Consider the following 26,528-nt stretch of genomic DNA (forward strand, 5'->3'; position numbering starts at 1 on the left):
TCCGGATTTTTATAATTTTTATTTGGACAATAATAAAAATTATAACTGTACTATTTAGTTATTAGCATTTACAGTGTTTTGTTTTCGGGACTCTCCAATTAGTTTTATTTCTTTTTATTTTTATATTATGTTTTAATAATTATATATATTTGTTTTTGCTTTTTTGGTTTTTATAATTCTAGAAAGAGAGCTATGTAAAGGGCACATTCGGTTAAGCTATAAATAGTTTTTTTTCTGTTTTTGCTTATCATTCATATAATTTATATTAAAGTTTGCTTATGACAATAATTTATTAATTCGTATTATATGCTTGTTTCATGAATAAAATCATTTTTGTTTAGTATTTGTTATTATTCGGAATGAAATTAATTACTTTTTTATTTAAAAAAATGAGTAATCGAAATGCCATCAAATAATGGGAACAGAGCAGTTTTGAGATTTTTAATGTCTAATATTATCAATTCCTTCTTATGAAATTTTATTTTTTTTCTGGAATAATGCAAGCTAAAATTTTGAAAAAAAAGATTTTGAAAAATTTGGAAAAAAAAATTTTTCTGAACTAATATTCTGCTTAAAGCATCCCACGCTATCTGTATGCATCTTAAAGTCTAGCAGTAAAACTTTTCTAAACATACTAACAAAGCGCATTAAAAGTCAACGAATAATTTTACATTTCTTTGTGTGTGTGTGTGTGTGTGTGTATGCTCAATAATAGCCACTGCCTTTTTAACAATACTTTTTGTCATTTAAGGAAGAAAGATCAAGTAAAAGAAGTAAAAAATGCTGATTATTAAAGTCATGAATTTGAGTTTTTTTTTCACGCAAATTTCAAATTGCTTTTACTGCTGCTTCTTTTATTACCAAATTGTACTAAACTGTCTGCAAACATACAGTAAAATTTTCATTATATACATTTATATACATATATGTATATAAGTATGTCTGTATGTGTGTTATTTTTATGTAAAATTTCAACTGCCTCGCGACCTATTTCCATTTAGAAATTTCATATGTATATTTACGCTCATACATACATATGTATGACTTCTTTTTTGGTAAATTTTTTGTTAAATTTTTTGTTAAATTTTTTTTAGCATTTTTTATTTTTACAACTAACTTTTTCTTCCTCATTTTGCATGCCAGCTGCATGCTGCGTATGCCTATTCGCCTCACCTACTGCTCAGCCCCTGTTTGCATTTTTCGGTTTTTGCTTTTACAAACCCAAAGTTCTACATGTTTTGACGCAATTCCATGTACACTTGTATTTATGTATGAGTGTGTGTGTATGTGTGTGTGTATGCATAAGTGCGTATTCGAGAGATGCCAGTTGTTATTGTTGTTTTCACTGCAGCACTATTTGCGCTAACGCTCTTCACCCTTCTTCAATCATCAGCTACAGCTCCACTCAGCTCTACACTGCCAAGTATTGCCGTTTGGGTGCACCATAAGCATGCAACTGCCTCACTAATATGCCGCACTAATATCCATAATTGCCGTACTATGCCGCAATGTGCGTGGTGGCTGGCAATACGTAGGAGTAGACGCCAGCAGCAGCTGCCGCTGCCGGTGTTGCACCCGCAATCAGTGTTGTTGGTATGTGATGTGTGGCGGCTAATGTGGCGGCAGCTGCTGCACTTGCCGCATAATGTTGCTGTTGCTGGTGATGTTGGTGTTGTTGTTGCTGCTGTTGCTGTTGATGATGGTGGTTATGATGCGTTGGAATGGTGGCTGCCGTTGTTGTTTGCTGCTGTTGTTGCTGATAGTGCGTTGTATAGTGTTGATGCTGCTGCGTTTGCTGCTGTTGTTGTTGTTGCTGTTGCTGATGTGCTGCCACTGCTGCCGCTGTTGTAACGGGTCAAGTCGGTGTTGTCATTAGAAATTGATGATGTTGCAAGTCGCGTTCGGCCTTTTTATTGAGTAAATCATGCCTTGATTCCATACCCGCTCCTCTGGAAAGTGAAATGTGTGAAGTTTTAAAGAATGCCAGCAGAATATTTAGAAATTTCTTATTTGATTTGAAATTATGGCTTAGTAAATATAATATAATATTTTAGGCATTAAAACTTCAATTAATTACGAATAGTATGGCATAGTCAGTCGTATGTGTATACTCAAGGTAGTGCAAAAATAATCATCCAAGTTTGTTTTTGTTACCTAATAAAAATATGATTTTGAGCGAGGGAAATCTTTATTTTGCCTTTATGCGCTCTGCTTCTATACTAAAGCTGCCCAGTTGACAAGTGTCTAATATGATTGATGTACGTCACCATTTGCAAAAATCATACAATAAATCTTTCGATATGGTGATTAATTTTGCGCCACCTTGTACGCATGATGTGTAAAAAAATATACTCTAAATAAGCCTTGCTTGCATTGTGTGCTGGTATTGTGAGATTTTAGGAACTATACAGCGCTGTATATACTTTGCATATAGGCATATTTTCATTAATAACGCCTGAAAATAACCATTAAGCCATACTAACAATTAATATCTACATATGTATTATCTATTAAAAATAAACATTGATGCTTAAAACATGCGCTTCGTACAAAATATATCAAAATAAAATCAAAGAAAAAAATTAATTATTTATCATCTCATTCACTTATCTTCTAATCAGACATCTCGGCCAATTGCAGTCTGCAAAAGGACGCATACGCTCAGTCCAACCCAACTCTTTCTCAAGTGTAATAAGGAAACTGGGCTTGGATGAGATGCTGTGATGAGTAGAGGACACAACAAACTATAAGTCAAAAAAATCTAATCTAATCAATCTTCTTATCTCTACCTTTTAACTGATATATATAGACATTTTTAAAATTTTTTTAATTTCATAATTTTTTAATTTTGTTCATTATTTTCAACAATACTCAGGAGGTACTCTAAAGTATTTGCTTTAAGGGGGAACACCACTGTGAACGCGTGAAAATTAAGTGGTTTTCATGAATTTTTTTTATAAGTAGGGATAGTTATTTGAGGATCGGACAACTTATAATTTATTTAATATATATTGAACTATACTAACACAAATTTTTATTGAAAAATATTAAAAGTTATATTTGTTATTAATATTAATGCAATGACGTCATAAAAAACTGATGCACCCTGGTGGCCCCGATACAGCGGTGAAAAATCGTCTAAAAGCAAAAAACCAAACAAATTCGTAATCTATACATCAATGGCTATCGTCTGTGACGTTCCCTCTTAAATTGATACCTCACTTTTTGCGAAGAGATAAAATTTCTTGATTGAATTTTGATTTTGAACGCAGCCTTCCTTCACGCCACAATGCAATCGATCAAAGTGCAGTTGTGCGGAAAAATAAACAAATTTACAAAGCATAATTTGGTTTTAAAAACACAGAACGGAGGTACATGGGGGTCGTAGTAAATCGGTAGTATAAATAGCTCACGAATAACTCAAAACAATTTTTAGAAATATTGAAGTATAAGAAGATTTTTATAAGGGTGATTCACAAAAATTAGTGCCTAGTCTAGAATTTTCAGTACTTACTTGCATATTTGCAGTATTTCCTACATTAAAGGGAGGTTCCAGTCAAAATCGACCAAAAAAAAATTATTGTTTTTTATTGCTTTAATTTCATCCTTAAGGACTTAGAAATTTGTAGGCAAAAGGATATTTCCCTATCTAAATAATTTTACGAGTTATAGCGTATAGATGAGAGAGCGCATCAGCCGAAAAACAGGTAGATTTTTTCTTTGTCAAACTTTAAATGCGTTTTTCTCGAAACACCATTTTTTTGCGCGCCCGGCGCGATTCCGCATCAACGACTACACCGATTTCGACGTTTGGCGGCTCAAATTAAAGCTTATTCAATTTAGGGGGCCTTCAGAAAGCGTTTTTTATTGGAAGAGTATTATGTTTTTAACGTTAAAACAAATAAAAAGAGGCAAAAACGGTGTTTTTTTCAAAGTGTCCTCATTTTTTTAAAAAGGGGTTTTTAAAAATCAAAAATTCATAAGACCCTCCAAATTTCATCTACTTCAAGATTTTTTTGGTTTTTTCGTTTCAGATCACTTGGCAGGGCAGTAGAGTGCCCCGCGCACACTGCCCATTGCCGCGCTCGACCATCGTCAGTGAGGGCTGGAGCTGCCATTTTGTGATATAAAAAAAAAATGAAACACAAGTTTTTTAAACTAGAACTGCCCCTTAAGAAATGTTCACTTTCTATACGATATAGAAATTCGAATATTCTTGTCAATGGCCTTTCAAGGGACGCGCCTAGACGTTGTTAGATTCTTTGTTGTTTAGATTCTTTCGGGTTTCACGATTTTTATTCAAAATATGGCTCTTGACAATTATATGTGAAAATTGCGAAAATTTAAATGTCCACCATAAGAATCTTTACAGGTAAAATCCGCTAAAAAGTCGATTCATGAATTTCTAATTACTGAGAACCTCGAGATATCGATGTTGAATGTTGATCATCAACTCTTTGCGCTACAGCAGAGATATTACCAACAGAACGTCTAGTTTTTGTTCTGCCAGTCCTTTTGCTATCCTCGACAGAACCAGTTTCTTGAAACTAGTTTTCCAACTTTTGAATTGTCGACCCAGTCGAAACAAAAAAAAATCATAAATTTTGCGACGTATTGTTCTTAAAGATCGACAATTTTCATAATAAATTTCAATAATTTTAACGCGTTGTTCTATCGTGTAAAATTGTAGCTCTACTTGACATATGTCCAAGAATTATTGACCATCTAGGAATTATTCACTACTGATATCTAGGCGTCATTTTTGAAAGATCCATAATTTTTTCCAGTTTCCAGTGTTTTTGGGCGAGAGTTTGTTGGACTGCAGTTACATGATCTGATTCTTCTCTTCGTGTCTCTTGCAAGACAGGTGAGCCAAAATGAGAGAAACTGAAATCTAGATCAGATGGAGCTTTCGCCAATTTCTGTCGAAGTCGAACCAAACCAAAGATTTTAAAGGGTACACGTAACAAACAAGCAATGATTAAAAAAATACACTTAATTTATTAATAAAACTCTGAAAAAGTTACATGAGTCTCAATCACACTAGTTTCAAATCATAACATATTTTTAAGTTTATAAAAAAAAAACTACATATTGCAATTAGTTAATAATTAATAGATGGTTAATTCTATATTGTAAGGTAAAAAAATAGTTTTTCGGCTATTTCACTTTACTAGCGGCATCGTTTATAGGTATAGAACTGCCTTGCAGCACTAAACAACGGCCATTCGATGCGGAGCAAATGATATTTCAAGGTAATTAAAAAACAAAAAATGTGGGCTTTAATTTCAATATTCAAAAATTTTTACAAGAACTAAAAGTGAACACAAATTTGTATCAAAAAAAGTTTATAGAAATGTTCGGCCAGGCCAAAGTTAGGCTCTTTTTTCACCGAAACCGAACTGAAATTTTGTGGCCTTACATGGCCGAACCGAAGTCGAAGCCGCATTCTTATTACGGAAAAAAAGGTGTGTCCATACACGCTTTGGCCGGTTATTGATTATTATAAAATGTAGTTGCGTATTGCTGCCATAATTTTTTGAAACCTCAGTAGGCGTCGTTTATGGATTTCCTCCAACTTTCTATTACTAGCAGCAAATATTTAGTTCAATTAACTATTGCTTCTCATTGCCCTTTCTTCATGTCGTTAATAGGAATTAAACAAAGCGAAAACTCTTCAATATTCCACCAAACCAATTTCCATGAAGAAACAGCCTTCAACACAGTCTTGCCAGCTGATTGCCAAATTTGCTAAAATCTATGCTAATATGTGGACAGGTAGAATAATTTTCTGGATATATTGCTAATCACTGCATATATGAATTTATTTTTGTCTCGTATGTATTTCACTTAGATCGGTGCCCTCAAGTACCTGCAAGCAGCTAAGGAAAGCGTGGAAAAGCTAGTAAAGTGGCGAAATTCAGACTCATGATTTCATAGTATAATCTCTGAGGGCGTGGAAGTGTAATGAGAATTCCGTATCGATATGTTGAAAAGGTATTAATATTAGTAGGTATATTTGTGCAATATTGCTCAAGAAAGAGCGAACTCAAGAAATTTTAGCTTGCTATAATATTTTTTATATCATCTCCATTCTTTGAAACTCAAAAAGACATTTTTTAAAGTATTTAACAGCAAGCAAAAATATGATGTAGCAGAGTGTATAGGTCTCTACAAACTATTCGAGCTATTCACCATTTAGTGCAAGCAACTTTTCTTATGGTATTTGCTATTCAATATCTTATGTATATTTTTTTAAACTTTGTAATTGCATATCACTTCTTTATGTTATAACTTATCGGGTAACCTGATAGGTTTTTTGAACAATTATAATATTAATCTTAAAAAATCGGTTAACAGATTTTTCCAAACGAAAATTGGTTTTTTGAATTGCAAGTTCCACGAAGAAGTAAAAAATTGAAGAAAAAGTCTTCACAGATATACTTCGAGAACCATCTGCTGTAAAAATTAAAGTTGATTCTTTTTATGCAGTAAATTTATTTTCATAAGCATTGCACTTCAGGCCATTTCATATTGAACGACCTCATACCCAATTCACTATTGACTACTACTTCTATAACAGATGACTGACTTATCGCAAATGGTGCTGATCAAAGTACTAAAAAATATAATAGATTTACTGCTGTATTTAAGGAATGCCAGCACTTTGCCTTATTAGAGAAATTTAAGTTAAAAGCTTATAAAGCGCCACGTTTTATTTTTCATATGAATAGCGGAAATTTCGGAAAACGAGTCATCACTAAAATGTGTAAGCACGTAATCAAAAAAGAGGGCCCCGAGCACCATCCAACGGCTCGTATTACTCAGATGTTACTATGCTTGCACATATAAAAATAAGTACATACCCAGTAAGAATAATTTCAAGGGTGGCGTTAATTTTTAATAGGCGAATCCTTTAATAATCGAAAATGTAGGTACAAAAAAAGGGTGATCCAATAAAAAAAAAAAAATGATTGAACTCAAGAAACTAATTGGAACAAAACAAACGCTTCACAAATTAGTTTTGGTTCTTTTGGCGTGAAAAAACGTATGAAAGTAAATACTTGAATATTTTTTTTTATGAAAATGAATTTTTTTGTATGGCTGCTTGATAAAGTTTGAAATCTACGATTTTTCGCTACTTGACATCATTAAAAAAAAAATTTTTCCATAAAAAATGGAAAATTTTATGAAAAAATTTCAAAATGAAAGAAAAAAGTTTTTTTATGGAAATTAATTTTTTTATGGGAAAATTAAAAATTTTATAAATTAATTATTATATAATAATTAAACTTTGAAAATGAAAAAAAAAAAAATTGTTTTTATGGAAATGGATTTTTTGGTATGGAAAAATTATTTTATGACTACTTAATAAAGTTCAAAAAAACAGTCATTCAAACAAAAAAGAAAAAAAAAATTATGGATAAATTAAAAATTTTATGGAAAAATTTTGAATTGAAAAAAAAGATGTTATGAAAATGTTTTTTTAAGGAAATTAATTCTTTGATAGAAAAATGGAAAATTTTATGGACAAATTTGGAAATGAAAAAAGATGTTTTTATGGAAATTAATTTTTTGGTATGGAATCATTTTTTATGACTACTTAATTAGTTAAAAAAAAAAATTCATCTTTCAAACAAAAAAAGAAAAAAAAAAATATGGATAAATAAAAAATTTTATGGAAAAATTTTTAATTGAAAAAAAAAAGATTTTATGGAAATGTTTTTTTAAGGAAATACATTTTTTAATGGGAAAATGAAAAAAAAAATTATTTTTATGGAAATAATTTTTTGGTATGGAAACATTTTTTTATGACTACTTAATAAAGTTAAAAAAAAGTTCAACATTAGAAAAAAGAAAAAAATAAAAACAAAATTTTGAATAAATAAAAAGTTTTATGGAAAAATTTTAAATTGAAAAAAAAAAGATTATATGGAAATGTTTTTTAAGGATATTAATTTTTTTATGGGAAAAAGGAAAATTTTATGGAAAAATTTGAAAATGAAAAAAAAATATTTTTATGGAAATGATTTTTTTTGGTATGGAAACTTTTTATGACGACTTAATAAAGTTCAAAAAAATTTCAACATTGAAAAAAAAAAAAAATTATGGATAAATAAAAAATTTTATGGAAAAATTTTAAATTGAAAAAAAAAAAAATGTATGGAAATTAAATTATCTTATGGAAACATTTTTTATGGAAAATTTCTTTTTCAATATTTTTTGGTAATACAAAAAGTTATAATATTCTAAGAATCATGCAGCTGAATAGACTCCGCAAGTAGTCCAACATAACGAAATATCGATTCCAAAGTTTGGCTGCTTAGAACCTGGCATAATTTAAACAATTGAGAAGATCGGGTAACCTGGATATGTTGATATACGTTGGAATGCTGAATGAGGAACTATTTCTCGAGTTCCACGAGGAACTTACAGGTATTTCTGTTTTGAGACAGTTACGTACAATATTATAAATTTTGAAATCTTCGCATCAAAATGATCAAAAAAGTTAATTATTGGCTTGAGACTTAGAACTAGATTTTGTTAATCACCTATTAGTTCAAAATCGCTCAACAGAACCAGCAAAGCAACCATGTTAACTCATTGGCGCGCCAAAACTCATCGTTTGAAATGAAAATTTACGATAACCAGTCGCACCCACTCGATACCAATTGATTTCCCTATAGGGTTTGTGTACTACTTACAAATAATCAAATTGCAAATTCGAATGTGAGTGCATATGTACGTAGACTGTGTGTCATTTAAACTATTAAACTTGTTTATCACAAGCCGCGTTATTGCTTAGCACCCAACCGTTGCGACCCTCTTTGCAAAAAGTTTCACCTTTCGCAAATTGATTCCAACACTCAAGGGACGAGGTGACGGCCGCCAAGCCAATATGCACCAGTTTGTGCAATTTTTATTTATAATGTACAGCATTTCACTGTCTAGCGGTTTTCTACACTTTGCGCTCTTTGCTATCCACACATATACATATGCGCATTAAGTGCACACACACACTAATGCAAAACTATATGGCCTGCATGTTTGAGGATTTGTTTGTTTGTGGCGGTAACAACGTAATCATAACAATCGGGCGCCCTTGCTACTAAAGGGTTAACGGTAAACGTGTTGGAGGGCGCGTCGCGTCGATGCAATATCAGCCAAAGAAACTGCTTGTGCTGTTGATGGGTGTTAAGGGAGGGGTGGGGCACGCGGTGCTTTTGCATTTTTCACAAACTTTTGGTACAAATTGAAAAACAAATTTATAAGGTTCGCTCATTTCTCTAGTTTGGTATTATAAAAACGTATCAAACGTAAAAAAGTGGTAAAGTGGTCGTGTGGCAGCAAAATGCTCGGGAGCGGATGCACGCTGCTTCAGCCACGTTTATCGGCGTTGGCCATTAGTGCTGCTTTTGCGTGCTTTCGTGCAAACGTACCGTTATAGATGGGGTTCTCAGTATTAAATGCATACTTTCTGGAGTGGCGGGGAGGCACTCTGTTTTATTTTAACTCTATTTATTTAATGCCATAAAGAAATTGCGCACATTTGCGTTGTGGGTTGGTGCTGGTGGTTGCTGGTGCTGCTACTATGTGCGCCTCTCTATTGCTTCTGCACAGCGAATACGAATCAGATGCCGCAGGGCACGGTTCAGTTGGAAGGCGAGCAACACATTAGCATTCCAATTACACGCGCAACACATAACCTCTGTTGTAGGTATTTGTAAAGTCATGCGCTGTAAAATTATGAGTATAATGCAATACTCATATTTGTTTTTTTGTTTTTGTTTTTTTGTAAATAAGCGCTATAACTATACAAATGGATTTAGAAGATTACATAATTTTTCAATTTGGGTTTCTGTACTTAAATTTGCAAACATAGATGGCGATAAAACGGGGAAAAGTTATTGGGATTACAGTTTAAGGACTTTGGTGAAAGAATTCCGAATGCATGGCGAAGATCAGGCCGTTAACCGGCTCTTAGCGAATTTGAAAGAATCAGCTGATTGGCTGACGTCACCAAGGTCTTGGCAGCGGTTTGTTTACGAGAAACTGAGATTGTGCTGATGACATACCAAAAAAATCAACACAGCCCTTATTCATGTTGCTTCGTTGCCGTCTGAGCAATGACTGATCGGACGAGTGTGTGGATACGTGTGAAATGAGCGGCCAGAATTCGACTGCCGAGTACTCGGGTGACGTGGCAACCGAAGTTGCTCGCACAATTTTGGTTTTCTACATAGCAGATTGGCCAAACTAGGTAATCTCTCATCCTTGCTTAAAAACTTCTATTTCCTGCACGTGTGCTAATCAGTGTCGTTTATTCTTCTTTTACAGATCACGGAAAAGTGTTATTATGAGCTAACTAGGCAGGGTAATTTAGTAGGGACAAAGTATATTATCAGTTTTGACAATTTGTTTTTTTGCTTTTGGAAAATACACAGGAGAAGCTTTGCTTACAATGAATTCAACTTTACTCAAAAATCGCAATGAAATAATAAAATCCACTATGAAAATGGTGGATCTGTAAATGTAGCATATCGTAAAATTCGTGATGTACTATGTCAACATAAGCGTCCTGCTGAGAAGCTATAAAGAATGGTCGATAATTTTGAGTCGTTTGGCTCGGGTCTGTGTCAACTATAGGTGCCAAACTATCGATAGTTAAGACCATCCATGGCTTTCGATAGTTAATATATAGTTGGTATATATATATATATATATATATATATATATATATCGGATATATATAATATACATATATATACAGAGTGCATACGGTATTTGTGGCTATAACTTCCTAAAGACATTATTTTTCTTTTTGGTCTCTTTTAGATAAGACATGGAGGACTACAACTTAACTCAACAAATGCAGAGACATGCAGTCATCGCCGTTGTATGTGAAAATTATACCGATTATTTTCTTAAGTACGTTTGATCATAAAGTTCGTCGTGAATTAGAAGCAGTAGACAGCACGAGAAAGGTTTTTAATACCTTCATGCCTGCTATGGATTCTCCAGAGCTACCTGAGTGAACGTGAGCTGTTGTAAGACAATCCAGATGAGCAAGAAACCAAAACAATAACGTTTGGCGTGGCTCAAGAATATGTTCTCGGCTCCGATCTCTGGAATCTGAGCTACGACGTGATTTTGAGCATAGAATGCCAGAAGATACATATCCAGTGGGATACGCAGACGATATAGTGGTGGCCATACCAGCCCGGGACACTGCGAACCACGGCCTAGAACTCGCCAAACATAAAACCAAAGTCATCCTTATGACACGAGGTCACACACCACTCGAGGTCAGCATGCAAATAGGCGACACGTCTTTAGTGACCCAAAAAGTAGTGAAATACCTAGGTATTCAACTTGATTGCAGGACTCAGATACAGCATGTGGCTTCCAAAGCAGCAAAGGTCATAGGAATGTTAAGCATATTATTGGCAAACATCGGTCATCCGAAACACAGAGCAAAAGAAGGCTACTCATGGTGGCCACAAACTAAATTCTTCTGTACGGCAGCGAAGTATGGGGAATTGTGTAAAGCTAAGCGCAAAGCACTGTAGGCTGTGCAACGATCAGCGGGAATATACTCGTTGACCTCATGGCCGGGGAACGAAGAAACACGTCATCACTAGCGTCGTAGAACGGGGATGCCAAACCATGTTGCGATGGCAAAGTCGATGGGACACTGACCCAAGTGGCAGATGGACGGCGAAACTTATTCCATCAATAGGTAAATGGTTTGAAAGGAACTTATGGAAAGTGAATTACTTCTTAACTCAGTTCCTCCTGGGGCACGGATACTTCCGGAGATACCTATACCGCATAGGCAAGGTAAGCGATCGCAAGTGCATATACTGCGGCGCGCCGAGTGAAGTCGCTGAACATACTTTTTTTAGCTGTGACAGATGGCTCGCGGAAAGAATTGCTCTGAGGAAGCAGATTGGCGGCATCGTGCAACATAATCGGCAACATGATTGAACGCGAGGTAAAGAGATACATCTAGAACGTACTACGGAATAAAAAGTAGGCCTCGACATAGTGAAAAAAAGCGGTGCCGCACAGATAGAGACACAAGAAGAGGAGCCTACGCATGAAAGCTGACTGCAAATACGGTAAACCCAGACGTGGGTGAATGGAATCAGCCCTTTATGGATGCTGGTCTGGGCCCTCCAGAAGTAATGCAGAAAGTAGTTCTAGGAGAGGACAAAGCAGTAGATGGCGGCTGCTGTTAGTGCGAAGGTATTTTGAACCCTACCTCACCCACCAATCAAAAGAAAACAAAAAAGGGTTCGCCGTGAATTAGAAATTTCAGACGGCGATGCAGAATCTGTTGCGAAACACAAAAAACGCGAGGAACGTTCTGACACCGCAAGCGATCATTGACGAGGAGCTTTCACCACGAAGTCCAGCGGTATAAATTCGACGTTATGTCGGAGCAAACACGAGAAAATATAAATTTGTAAAAAATTACATGAAAATTGTTGTTTTTCAAAATATTCTCCATGAAGATCTATACACTTTTGCATGCAGTTCAACCAATTGTCGAAGCACTTTTGCCACTCTGAATGAGGTACCTCCAAAACATGCATTCTGAATGCCTCAACCGCTTCTTCAGGTGTCGAAAAACGTTGACCTCTCAGTTTGTTTTTTACGTACGGAAATAAAAAGAAGTCACTCGGTGCCAAGTCAGGACTATACGGCGGATGACCCATTAATTCGATGTTTTGAGTGCTCAAAAATGCAGTTGTTTGAGCCGATGTGTGAGAGCTCCCATTATCCTGGTGAAGAGTGATCCGTCTTTGCCGATTGGTTTTCCTGATTTCTTGGAAGACAACTGGCAAACAAATGGTTGTGTACCACTCAGAATTAACTGTTCTGCGTTGTTCTAGTGGTACGGTTGGGACATGCCCAGTTTTTCCGAAAAAACAGTCGACCATTTGCTTGGAGGTGCTTCGTGCGCGCTTGTTGGATTTGGCTTATCTTGAAACACCAATACAGTCGACTGCTGTTTACTTTCGGGCTCATATGTGTAAATCCATGATTCATCACCTGTCACGATGTCATAGACGTGTTTCGAAGCCCCGCGATCGTATTTTTGGAGCATTTCCTTCGACCAATCGACACGAGCCTGTTTGTGAGCGATTGACAAATTGTGTGGGATCCAACGCGAACAAATTTTTTTGACAGTCAAATGTTTATGCAATATTGAATGTATGCTGGTCCCACTCATGCCTAAGATTGTCTCAATCTCACGATAGGTCACATGACGATCTTGCAATATCAGTTCGCGCACAGCATCACTGGTTTTCGGAACAACAACTGATTTTTGACGACCTTCACGAAATTCGTCTTGGAGTGAACTACGACCACGATTGAATCCACCATACCATCAATAAACACTGGTCCTTGATGGAGCTTCATCGCCAAAAAATGAATTAAGTTCATCCATGCAATGTTGCTGAGTTAATCCACGTCGAAAGTTGTAAAAAATAATTGCACGAAAATGTTCACGATTGAATTCCATTTTTGGACCGAGACGAATCTTTTAAGCTACTGTAAACAACACAAATAGCGCTGGTATTTCAAAACGTTCTGAGTACGTAAAAGCCAAAAAATGTCAAACTTTCCGATACAGCTGTCAGTTGCCAGATTGCAACACCAGGGTGGCCAAATCCCGACATATAAAAGGCACCCCTCGTATTATAAAGGGCGCTACGTGCCACACAAGCAACGAAACCATTGTTCTTTTACGGGAAAATTTTCCGGACCGTGTTATCTCTCGAAGAGGTGATCACAATTGGCCACCGAGATCTTGTGATTTAACACCTTGTGACTTTTTTCTTTGGGGCCAAGTGGAAGAGAAGGTCTACGCCAACAGCCCAGGGTCGATTCAAGACCTCAAAGATCCAGTAAGCATAGACGTGGTGGTCATTTCTTTATAATCAAATAAACATCGGATCATTTATATTAAAAAATAGCATTTTTCTTGGATTATCAAGATAACACCTCTTATTAAAAAACCCTATATTTTCCAGAAATATGTATATGTAAATGTATGTCTATTCCTCAGAAATTTATGATATGTAAATAAGTGGAGCAAGCAAATTAAGTTGGTTTTACTTATTTCAAGCGAATATTGCATTAAAATATGAAATAGTAGTTTTCTATAATCCAAGATGCTAATGAATTTCGCAAGACACATACGAGTATATATAAATATGTATGTATGTATGTACGTGTGTACATCAATATTAAATAAAACAAAAAATATGAGTAGATTATTTACAAACCTATATAGAGACGAGTACACAATAGGAAGTTTTCGCATGCCATAAATAAATTAAACATAAAAATAAATAAATCGATAATAAAAATAAATATAAAAATAAATTAAAAATGTTATGTAAATGTCGAAGTGTTATCGACGACCAATACGTACGTCTCTAAAGAGATGATTTTGGTGCTGAGTTGGATGAAGTTGGTGCTGTAGTGAGTTTACAACAACAGTAGGCGGTAGTGCGGTAGAACGATTGTGCACAAGATTATTACTGTTATTGTTATTATTATTTATATTGATATTGTTATTATTTAGATTAGTGGTGCTGGTGGTGCTGGTGTTGTTCGTGCTGTTGGTGCTAGTAAAAATGGTCGCCAGCGAAGAGCCCATCGTTGACATTGCCGGCAGAGCTGTAGCTGCTGCTGCTGGATAGGCAACCGTTGCTGTAGTTGCACCATTGGCAGCCAGAAAATGTTGCGGCAACATGGCATGCTGCTGAATTACAGTGGCTGATTGCAACATTGCTTGTTGCTGTTGTTGTGACTGGTGTGCTGTCTGTTGTTGCTGTTGTTGTTGGTGCTGCTGCTGGTGCTGATGTGGATAGCCATTTAATATGATTAGCTGCGATTGCGGTTGCATTTGTTGCTGATTACTGCTGATAAGCGTCATTGCTGTGCCTGCTGGTGCAACAGCGCCTAAATTGCTTGCAGTTAACAACTGTGTGGCATTCATGACATTGGCTGCCTTCTGCATGGCCAATGCATCATTGTTGATTATATTTTTGTTGCTGAGGTTGTTGATGTTTTTGTGCTTGCCGATGCCACTGCCAGCTGAAGTGTCGTTGATCATTTTGGTTTTAGCGAATTCGATGCGCATCGAACCACGCTCGGAGGAGAGCAAATATTTGCCCTGTAATTGTTGCATTGCTGTAGCAGCGCTAACGGTGTCTTTGAACTCAATAAACGCAACCGGGTGGCTGGCATTGCTGCTGATGTTACTGTTGTTGTTGTTGCTGTTGTTGGTGTTGTTAATATTGCCGGCTCCAGGATAGTTTCCTATTGCTGTTGCATTAGAAGTGGTAGAAGTTGTGCTTGTATTGGTGGCGTTGGTGATGGTGGAAGTAGTAGTAGTAGTAGAAGTAGTAGAAGTGAGATTGTGCGAACCTTTTGTGTGCATTCGGAGGCGACAAAAGCCAGGCATACTGTGTGTGTGCAATTTTAATTTTTTTTTCAATATTTAAGTTACAAATCAAATTCGTAAATATGTATGCATTGGTATACATATATAACGGTAAACAATAAAATCATTGCAATTAACGCAATTACATACATTTTTAATATATTTTATTGTGTTTTTTTGAAATGGGGATAGTTCATATAATAAAATGGGTTATATTGTTGTTATGACTGCTATGTGGTTGCAAGTAAGTGTTAGGAAATTTTTTTGGAAACATTATTTTTGGTCTTTTATTTACTTATACACTTATACATATACAAAATTAGTGCCTCAAATAGTTCTGTTACCTTCTCTTATCGTTTTTATTTTATTGAGGTGGTAAAGTGAATTGATGCAAAAAAAGCGAAAAATCGGCCACCTACCTAATCGCCCACCTGGAGCTATGGGCGAAATATTGAAAAGTTATTTTTCTGGCACATGTATGCCGCAGGTATCTTCTTCACATATACACCTCTGTGCACAGTAATAGCAGCGCTACATAAGGCAAAATAGCCGTAGCCGAATGGGTTGGTGCGTGACTACCATTCGGATTTCAGAGAGAGATCGTTGGTTCGAATCTCAGTGAAAGACCAAAATGCAGGAAATGTTTTTTCTAATAGCAGCCGCCCCTTGGCAGGCAATGGCAAATCTCCTAGTGTATTTCTGCCATGAAAAAGCTCCTCATAAAAATATCTGCCGTTCGGAATCGGCTTGAAACTGTAGGTCCCTCCATTTGTGGAACAACATCAAGACGCACACCACAAATAGGAGGAGGAGCTTCGGCCAAACACTCAAAAAGGGTGTACGCGCCAATTATAAATATATACATAAGGCAAAGTTTTGATTATTTGGTTATTTTTTATAACTTTATTTTTCTTTTACTAAAAAACAAAAAAAATTTAGTATATACGACAAAATAAACTATGTAATTAAAAGTTTTAAAAATAAAAAATAAATTCATTAAAATTTAAAAAAATTTCATTAAAATTTAAAAAAAATTCATTAAAATTTAAAAAAATTTCATCAAAGTTTTCATCATCAAAATTTCACTCTTATTAAGAATCTTTAAACAAATTTCGCGTTTGCAGTTTTACAGCTCATTGAATTTTAGTAAATATAACAGAGTATACGTCTGAAATGGCTCAAAAATAACGCTGATTTTTCAGAATTCCTTTTTACTGGCGTTCTTCTGTGCATTTTCTCCAAATAAAAAAAAATTTGAGCATTCATTATATGGAATAAAACGCATAACTTCGTCAACGAGAAATTCTATCAAAACTCAACGCGAATTTTGGGCCACTTTAAACTTTATCAATATTTGCCGGGTGCATGACTACCATTCGGGAGTACGTAAGTTCAAATCAGCGTGAATGAAACTGCAAAATGATGGAACAAGTTTTTTCTAGTAGTGACCGCTAGGCAGGCAATGGCAAACCTCCGAGTGTATTTCTGCCATAGAAAGATCTTCATAAAACACCTAGAAACTTTCGAAAAATATTGTCTACAAATTTTGAAATTTTACCGGAAATTTGTAATTTTTTTTTTAACTTTTTATAATACAAAACTTTGGCCTACCTGTATATGGTATTTTCATGGCGGCATGAGCCATACTTTCTCAAATTTTCTAAAAATGTTGCCTACAAATTATGAAATTTTCTCGAAAATTTGTAATTTTTTTTAAATTTTTTACAATACAAAACTTTGGCCTATTATGGTATTTTTATGGCGGAATGAACTATACTTTTATAAAAAAAATGAAAATAATTGAGTACAAAATAAGTCAAATAAATAATCAAGACTTTGCGTATGTCGCACAGCTGTTATTGTGAATACAGTGAACTATTTTCTCAAAATATCCTCTACCAGGTGGCGCTGAGGTTGGAACAATATCTCTGCAGAGAAAGAGACGGTTGAGCACTTTCTCTGCAAATGTGCGGCTCTGGCGGCTATGCGCTTGATTCTTCCTTAAAGTGTCCTTTGGGGTTGGGGTTGGTCTAAAGAAATTCTCCAGCTTAGATCCCTTTTCTCTCCACTGCTATATCAACAGCACTGAATGGCTGTAGATGGTTTCTTTTTCCTAAATTTTTTGAAGGTTTGGCATCAAAACGGTACGTAAGTGCTACTTGTAGTGTACCTGTGGTACTCTTCCCATCTTACCTACCTACCTACCTAATGGCTCTAGTTTGTTCATTTCTATTTACAGGGACTATCGTGCAGGCTCTGCATTTCACTTCTGAGAGAATTGCGCTGAAAGTTTCTGATAATTCTGTTAAAATTCACCTGCAAGTGAATCACTGATCAAGTCCGTACATACTTAACCTGAAATACTTTCGCAAAACATGCACCGGTTGAGGTTTCAGTCTACATTGGATGCTACTTGTATTCCCAGTATCACATCACCACTTAATCACCGCCTTTTGGGTTATGCGATTTATGTCTATTTCATAAGGGATAATCCGTATTAAAAATAATAGGATTTGCGTCCGGTGAAGTTACCGCGTTAGACTGGTTACTTAATAGCCACAACTCGTATAAATATAATGAGTATGGATGCATGATTGGTGTGTACATACTTTGAAAGGTCTAGAGCTGAACCTTGAAGGAAACCTTTGGGATGTGTGCCTTTGATGTTTTCGTACAAATGTAGGACTCTATAAGTTTTCCTCGCCCTCCTAAGAGAGATCATTTTGTCAGAATCTTTTTGGTGGTAAAAATGTGTGTTAGAGAACACCACCATTTATATATTCACTATATAAAAAACTAAATTAGCTAGCACACAAAGTTAGGCATTTTTCAACTATGTAATGAAAACTGAAGAGCCTCCTGCTCTCGTATGAAATGCTTATCGGTCAGTATTTTTTGGAGCCCGGAAATAAAATATCTCGAGCCGGGCATTCTCTCATTGGCATCTAAAGAATGTAGCTCTAAAGTTTTTTGAATCTGATGGAAGGAGTGAAATACAATTTCTTTTCACACTTACAGTACGTAGTAAAAGTATAAATATAGAAATAAATAATCTTGTGGCTTATAAGTGGTGCATTTGAGTGAGCAATTTTGGGCAATAAATAACTAAAATTTATTTGAATGATATTTGCATCATATGAGAAATAAAATCACGTTTATAGAAAAACTGTGTCTGTGTATGTTGTTGTGGTAATTGCAAACACTTTTTGTTTTTTAATGTGCGACTTCAAGTGTTCTTAATGATTACTGGTAAATATTATTTTCTAGTTGAATTTAGTGCGCAAGTGATTAAAAAAATTTCAATAAGGAAGGCAAATTAAAATCCTCGCCTGCCACATACACGTAAGTATGTATGTAAATATAAACGTCGCAACGTAAATAAGCATAAAAATCGTATAAAAATATTAAAAACAAATCAGAAAAAAAACATAAATATTTCCCATATCAACACTACACTCACCTGGAGAACACCTCTTTGAGTTCGTGCTCCGACACGAATTGCCCCAAATTGGCAACAAACAGTGTCGAGCATGGAGCGTTCGCAGCTAATGGTGTATTTGATGGATGCGTTGGATTATTCGAGGAACCAACTGGACTTGCCAGAGCGGGGCTCGATAAGAAATGATGGTGTGCTGTATGGCCGGTTGGTGGCGGTCCCGGTGGGCCAGTGGCGGCTGCGCCCGGCGGTAGGCCAGCAGCTGCAGCAGCAGCAGCAGCAGCGGACATATGCATAGCTGTTGGATGTAGTGTAGCGGCTTGTTGATGATGTTGCGTCATTGCGGTCATTTGAGTCTGAGTGTAGGCGAGTGGAATGCAGAGGAAAAAATTGCGATTACTTAAGAAAATCGGTGATAATTATGATGAACGCCGTACGGTGGCCAGTTGGTTATACTCACTTGATGCATAGGCTGCTCGATAACTTTATCTGTATTTAGTCAGAGGTAAGAGCGTACCGGCACCTGCGGATGGAGAGCTGGGTGCACTAGTGTTGCATGCTGCAATGCAGCAGCACCGGGTAATTCAGCGGCAGCTGCCGAGTAGGCTAACGGATGATGCCATAATTCCGGTCCGCCTGGAAAGAACGGGCCACCCAAATCTAAGTGTTGTGCAGAAAGAGAGAAATTGTTTTTTGTTAGAGAACAAATTCGCTTCGGTGCAAACGAATGGAAAGCAACTAAACGAAGAATATGCAAAATAGTGGAAGAAATCAAAAAGAGAATTTATATTTTTATATTTGCAATGGATATTACAAATGTATGTATTTAGGTAATTTTTATTTATATATATTTTCATTTGAATTATTATTAAAATATTTTTTTAGAATTCATTCTATGAGGTTATTGACAACTGCGTGTACATTCAGGAAATAAATGTTGTAAAATTAGAATACATGACAAGAGCGCATTTAGTAAAAAAACACCACAATTTTTGGAGATTCCGTTCAGTGAGAACAACAAGTTTTTTCTCGCTCAACTTTGGCATAAAAAATGATTGCTTAGTTCTGCTTAATTTTCGCAGAAAGTTTATTATTTCGTAACGTATTCAGTCTTATCGAATGAAGTTGCTCCTATCTAACTTTGGTGACTTATTAAGTACAGTGCCTTCCAAAACTTTTCCTCTTGGTTATAATGCCACAATTTTATTTTGTTTTTGTTCTTGACACCAGGAATATCAAGAAATAAATAATTTGTTGTCAAAAAACAAAAAACAGTTTTTTTTAAATTTAATAAATTTTTTTATATTCTCCAACTTCTGTGTGGTATATTAACTTTGACTTTTCAGATTCTCTATAAAATATAAATATATATATATTTTTTTTTTCTTTAGAAATACCGATTTTATTAAATTTAGAAAAGAAAGATCTACAGCAATAATTTCTCTATGCTTTCCCTGCAAAAAGTAACCGAAATTAGGGGATCCCTTACATAAAAAAATAGTTTTAAAAAATTTGTTTTTAATTATTAGGAGATATTTTATAGAAAATAGAAACAAAATTCAAAAAATATATCTAAATTATTGGGATCCCTTGCTTAAAAAATATTAACAAAAAATTTGAAAATTTATTATCTAATTTAATTTTAATTAAAAGAATAATTAAAAAATTAAAACAAATTTTCAAATTATTAGGATATCAAAGTGTTTAAAAAGTGGTTAAAAAATTAAAAAATTACTTTTGAATTATTAAGAGACCCGTTATTTAAAAAAAAGTTCAAAAAATGTAAAAAGTATTTTAAAATTAGTTTTTAAATTATTAAGTGATATTTTATAGCAAGTAGTTAAAAAAATTTCTAAAACTTTTTCTAAACCCCAATATGTCATATTTAAAAATATTTCAAAAATATTAACAAAAAATTAGAAAACTATTATTTTATTTTATTTTAATTGAAAGCATAATTAAAAAATAATTAAACACCAATTAAAAATTTAAAACAATACTTTTAAATTATTAGGTTAAAAAATTAAAAAAATACTTTTGAATTATTAGGAGACCCGTTATTTAAAAAAAAGAGTTGAAAAAATATAAAAGATATTTTAAAATTATTTTTTTAAATTATTAAGAGATATTTTATAGAATATAGTTAAAAAAATATCTAAAACATTTCCAAACCCGAATATTAAAAAAAATAGAAAATTATTATTTTATTTAATTTTAATTGAAAGAATAATTAAAAAATATTTAAAAACTAAATAGTTAAAAAATTAAAACAATATTTTTAAATTATTAGGATATCAATTGTTTAAAAAATGGTTAAAAAAATTATTTTTGAATTATTAGGAGACCCGTTATCTAAAAAATAGTTCAAAAAATATAAAAAATATTTTAAAATTAAAAGGAGGTTCGTTATTTTAAGAAAAGTTAAAAAAATGAAAAAGTATATTATATAGTTTTTAATTATTAGGATACTCCGTATTTTTTAATTATAAAGAGATCCTTCATTTAAAAAATGATTACAAAAATTCAAACAAAAAAACAAAAAACAATAATTAGGAGATTTTTTATTTAAAAACAGAATTTTTGCGATATCCCTTATTTAAATAGTAGTTAAAACAAATTAAAAAATATTTTTTAGTTATTAGGAGTCCTTTTTTTAAATAGATAAAACATATTTTTAATTAATAGGAGACCCTTGTTAAAAAACCGTTAAATAAAATTTAAAAAAGTATTTTTTAATTATTAGCAGATCTTTTAATTAAAAAATAGTTAAAACAATTAAAAAAAAAATATTTTTGAGTTTTTAGGAAATTCCTTAAAAAATAGTTAAACAACTTTATTATTTTTAAATTTTTTAAAAGTGGTAATGGAAAAGCCTAATAATTAAATTAAAAAATGGAAAAGCCTAATAATTAAATAAACTATAGCTACCATTTTAGTTAGAGATGACAAACAGAGAAGTTTTCAAAAAATTTTGTAATATTTTTTTTTTTATTTTATTACTTTCTCGAATTTCATTGGCCGTTTACGGGTGGGCAGACTTCAGATTTCAGAATGCTTCACAATCCTTTTAATGCGGAATAATCTTTTGAAAAAGTGTTTACAATTTAGAAAACTATTGAATGTACAGCTTCCGAGTTGAGTGGCAATTAGTGACAGACTCTCAGATGTCTGCTGGCCAAGACGAGATCTTTGAACGCGTTTTTTTTAACGTTTTCAAAATCGGCGACCAATGCAATTGAGGAGCACGCGATAAATTGAATTTTGATGAAATTTATTCAGCCTAAGCCATGAATCTTAGTTATTAAAACGAAAAATATTTTTATTAAAAAAATGCTAAATTTAATTTAAAAAAAATGTTAAAAAAATATATTAAATTAAATTTAAAAAAAGTGTTAAAATGCTAAAAAAAATTATGTTAAATTTAATTTTTTAAACACATTTTTGCATGTAATAAAATAAAGTCTTTTTCCTTCCAGCTTTCAGAAGCCGCCATTTCTTTAATATTCAAAATCTAAAAACCTTCCAATTAAAAAAATTAATTTGAACAAAAATGGCTTAAGTTTACAAAGATCATTTTCTTTTAATTTAGTCAACGTCAAGTTTTAGCAATTTACAAAATTATTTAAATTAGGTTTAATTTTTTAAAATGAGTTTGCTTACTTTAGTTTTTACTTTTTTTGGGTTTACTTTTTTAAAATGACTTTACTTTAGAAAAGGATAATAAAAGGTGTATATTTTTGTGACTCTGCCTACCCATAACTCCTTAAAAAAATATGTAACTAAATAAATGTATTTGGGAATCATTTCTGAGCCACATTTTATGGAGTTTATTAATTTTTCGTTATTTATTAGAGAGTAATTTGTTTGATTCAAATTTGTCTTTTTTGGATCACTTCAACTATTTCATGTGAGGTTTTAGGTGTTTACAGTTTTGTGATCTGAAAAAAATACATCAGCAATTAATTAATTAATACAAAGTGGCGCAAAATTAATCATCCAGTTTTGTTTCTAAAAAACTTTTTCCCAAATTAAAGGAACGATTTTCTTCTCTTCTTCTTAATTGGCGCGATAACTGCTTACGCTTACGCAGTCGTTTCTTTGTCGTGCTAACCGGCGCCAGTTGACACCAAGGGAAGGCAAGTCCTTCTCCACTTGATCTTTCCAACGCAAAGGAGGTCTTCCTTTTCCTCTGCTACCACCAGCTGGGACCGCATCGAATACTTTCAGAGCCGGAGCGCTTGTGTCCATTCGGACGACATGACCCAGCCAACGTAGCCGCTGGATCTTTACCCGCTGCGCTATGTCTATATCGTCGTGAAGAATGATTTTGAGTGATAAAAAAAAAAATAATAATTGGCGTGTACACTTGTGTGAAGTGATTGGCCGAGCTTTTCTTTTTATTCGTGGTGTGCGTTTTCATGTTGTTCCACAAATGGAGTGACCTGCAATTTTCAGCCAACTCCGGAAGGAAATGGTTTTTGTGAGAAGCTTTTTTATGGCATAAATACACTCGGATGTTTGTCATTGCCTGCTGTTGGGCGGCTGCTATTAGAAAAAACATTTTCTATCATTTTGCTGTTTCATTTTGAACGATGGAAGACTTTGGTTTAACATTTACATTTAACATTTCGGACGATTATTTCGACCAAACTGACAAACTGAGCTGAAAAAAGGTACCATCTGGGAATTCCATCACTGCTGACATCTTGGCGCCACTTTTGAAACACACTTTATAATTGATGTAGGCAAAAATTATAAGCCCTCCGATTGGGTGATAAATTTTGTGCCACCTTGTAGATATTGAAATCAAACTGTCCCGCCATTTGGTCACTGCATTCTCAGTTGTTGTATATTATAATTTGTGTATAGGTAAAAATGAGTAGCAGCGCATAATGCTGCTGGTTTCCATTATTTCTTGTTGGGATACGTAATTATGAAAGCTCGTTAAAATGCAGGTTTGTGTCTTAAGTCTTTCAATTGGTCGCACGATCTTCATGCAATGTACTTGGGCGCATAACTCAAATGCCTGAATGTTTAAATAAGTTTTGTGTATTGTAATATTTGAATTTTTCTTTTATAAATATTGCTCAAAACGACATATAGGAAAAGTAATAACAGCAGTTAAACCAAAAATAAAAAAAAACACAACTTAAACCTTTATTTCTTAGTTAACCAGCGCTAACTACATCCTCGTGAAAATTTAAATAGAGTTGAAATGCTAATAGCGAAAAACAGAAAAAACACTGCTACATAACAGATATTAATACAATGCACCACGAGTGCATAAATTGACGCTGTATATATTATTGCTGATGTAAATTGAAATCGCGTGTTTTGTACGATTTTTGTTTGTGTACGTGTAAATATATTTTCAGTGTACCAACTGTGACTGTGTTGTCTTTTTTTCTGATGGTGGCAGTAGTAGTGATGGGTGTTATAGTGGTTGTGGCTGTGGTATTGTTGGTAGTGGTAGAGGTAGTGGTGGTGGTGGTGGTGGTGATTTGGTAGCTTTGGTGGCGTTGGTGGCGAGCCACGACGTGAAATCAGTGCAAAAACATTTTGCTTGGGGCTTGAATATATTCATTTCAAAATAACGGGGGAACTTGTTTTCATTGTTATTAATTTTTCATTTATCATACTTAAATTTAGGTGCTCTAAAGCAGTTTTGTTTTTGGGAAAGTGTGTTAATTCCATTTGATTTTGAACGCTTTTAAAAATTAAGGGAAATTAATTAAGTGCGCTTTTGTCATAGAATTCAGTAATTAAATATGTAAATATTTATAGCTTTTCTTCTTTATACATCAACAACATACTTCGATAATATACATATATATATATATATATATTTATATATAGAGATATACATATATATATATATGCTCGTAACAAATATATAGAAAGAGCAAAGAATGAAAGAAAACGAAAGTAAAGCAAAATTTAAATAGCAAAATAAATTACGAAAATAAAATTGATAGCTCTACTACACGTATACATACAAAAATAAAAGCGAAACTAAAAAAGAGTTGCATGTAACATTTTATTGCTTAACATTTCTTTGCTTTTTGATTTTTTTATAATTTTCTTTTTTTCATTTTTTCATTTCTTTTTTGTTTAACATTCTTTACTTACGTCCAGTGAGTGGGTGCATCAATGCAGGATGTGAGGCTGTTGTCGCTGTATTGGGCTGTGGTTTGGGTTTGCTCACTTTCGTGTTACTCTTGGCGAATTCCAAGCGAATTGTTTGGGGCATATCGGGATCGAAGCGTACACCCTGCTGCAAATGAGCGTTACGACGGATAGTAATCGACTTTGCAATTATTTTGTAATTATATATAATTTTTTTTTTGGTTTTTGAAATATATTTAAATGTTTTCAAGTTCATTGTTTAGCAAAAATACCAATAAATTAATTACATAAAATTTTTCCAAGTAAACTGTTTTGTTTTCATGTCTGTTTTCATGTCTGCATATACATACATGCACACACTATGTGCATGTGTGTAGACAGTTCCAAATTTTTATTTTATCACTGCATTTAATATTTAGGCAACCTCTCTCATTTGCCTGCTTGAAATTGGAATTTTTATTAACCAAATTTTTCTTTTTTCATTTACTTTAAAACGCGTCAATTCGCCAAAAATATTTCTTTATAACACTTTTCTAGCTCAAAAACTTTGGTGTGATTTAAAAAGAGTAAGTAAGTATAAAAACAATACTGCAAATTGGGTAAAAGTACTAAGAAGGCACAATCAGGGTGAAACGGGCATAAACGTACTTAGTTAGTTGTATGTAGTTGTATGTATGTATGTAGCGCTAAGATTTTGGCTGCTGTGTTTTTACATAGACCGTTACAATTGGTTTGAAAGTATTTATGTGTGCGCAGTCGCTTGTATTTGCATTGGGTTGGTTTTTTTTAATCTATTTCTTATTACGAAGAAGAACTGCTTAAGGCTCAAATACATAGGTATGCAGAACTTTTTTGTGTGTGGGTGTGTGCGTAATGTTAGAACTGTTAAGACTATGACAAAATATACAAAACTCATCTACGAAAAAGAGTAGGAATATTTTGCCACTTCTTTATTTTTGATTGTAGTTGTAGTTTCTATGGCAAGACCGTACTTTCTAATACCGAAATAGTTCATGTTCTAAATGGTGTAAATTATTTCCAATCGAAAAATCAATCAATTTCATTACCGGTGCTTTAAAGTACAGACATTTCATTATAGATTAATAGTTTTGCAAATAAATTTCTACCCAATTTTTCCAGCAGACGACATTTAAACTCATTGCCGTATGTTCATTTAGATTAAGTAAAAAATATTGTAAATAGTTTTGTAAGATTTTTTGTGAAAAATAAAATAAAATATCTATCTATGTACTTTTTTTACTTAGGCCTTTTCATTATAAAAAAAACAAAAGACTTAATTATTACCGCAGAGAGTCTAGTACTTGTCAATAGTGGCAGAGCACTGGAGCTCGTTTAGTTCAACAAAAAAATTTCTTCGCTGCAAAAAAAAAAAAAACACCAAAACTATTGGATTCATAGCCCGCAACAACATTAACGTTTTGAAGTAGATAATTTCTACAAATTTTCTTCTGCGATGATTGCAAAAACTGCTGCTAACTT

General features: G+C 33.7%; 1 protein-coding gene across 1 annotated transcript in view; it reads right to left on the bottom strand.

Moving 5' to 3' along the window:
- Positions 1-1,832: 1,832 nt before the first annotated feature.
- Positions 1,833-26,528, bottom strand: part of LOC128869401 (probable serine/threonine-protein kinase tsuA) — a 39,455-nt gene continuing 14,759 nt past the window's right edge. The window contains 5 exon segments of the mRNA XM_054111955.1: positions 1,833-1,949; positions 14,450-15,488; positions 18,927-19,258; positions 19,363-19,562; positions 25,032-25,173. Coding sequence (XP_053967930.1) covers positions 1,923-1,949; positions 14,450-15,488; positions 18,927-19,258; positions 19,363-19,562; positions 25,032-25,173 — 1,740 coding nt within the window. The 3' untranslated portion in view covers positions 1,833-1,922.

This window comes from Anastrepha ludens, chromosome 2 (assembly GCF_028408465.1).
Source record: "Anastrepha ludens isolate Willacy chromosome 2, idAnaLude1.1, whole genome shotgun sequence".
Lineage (NCBI taxonomy): Eukaryota > Metazoa > Arthropoda > Insecta > Diptera > Tephritidae > Anastrepha > Anastrepha ludens.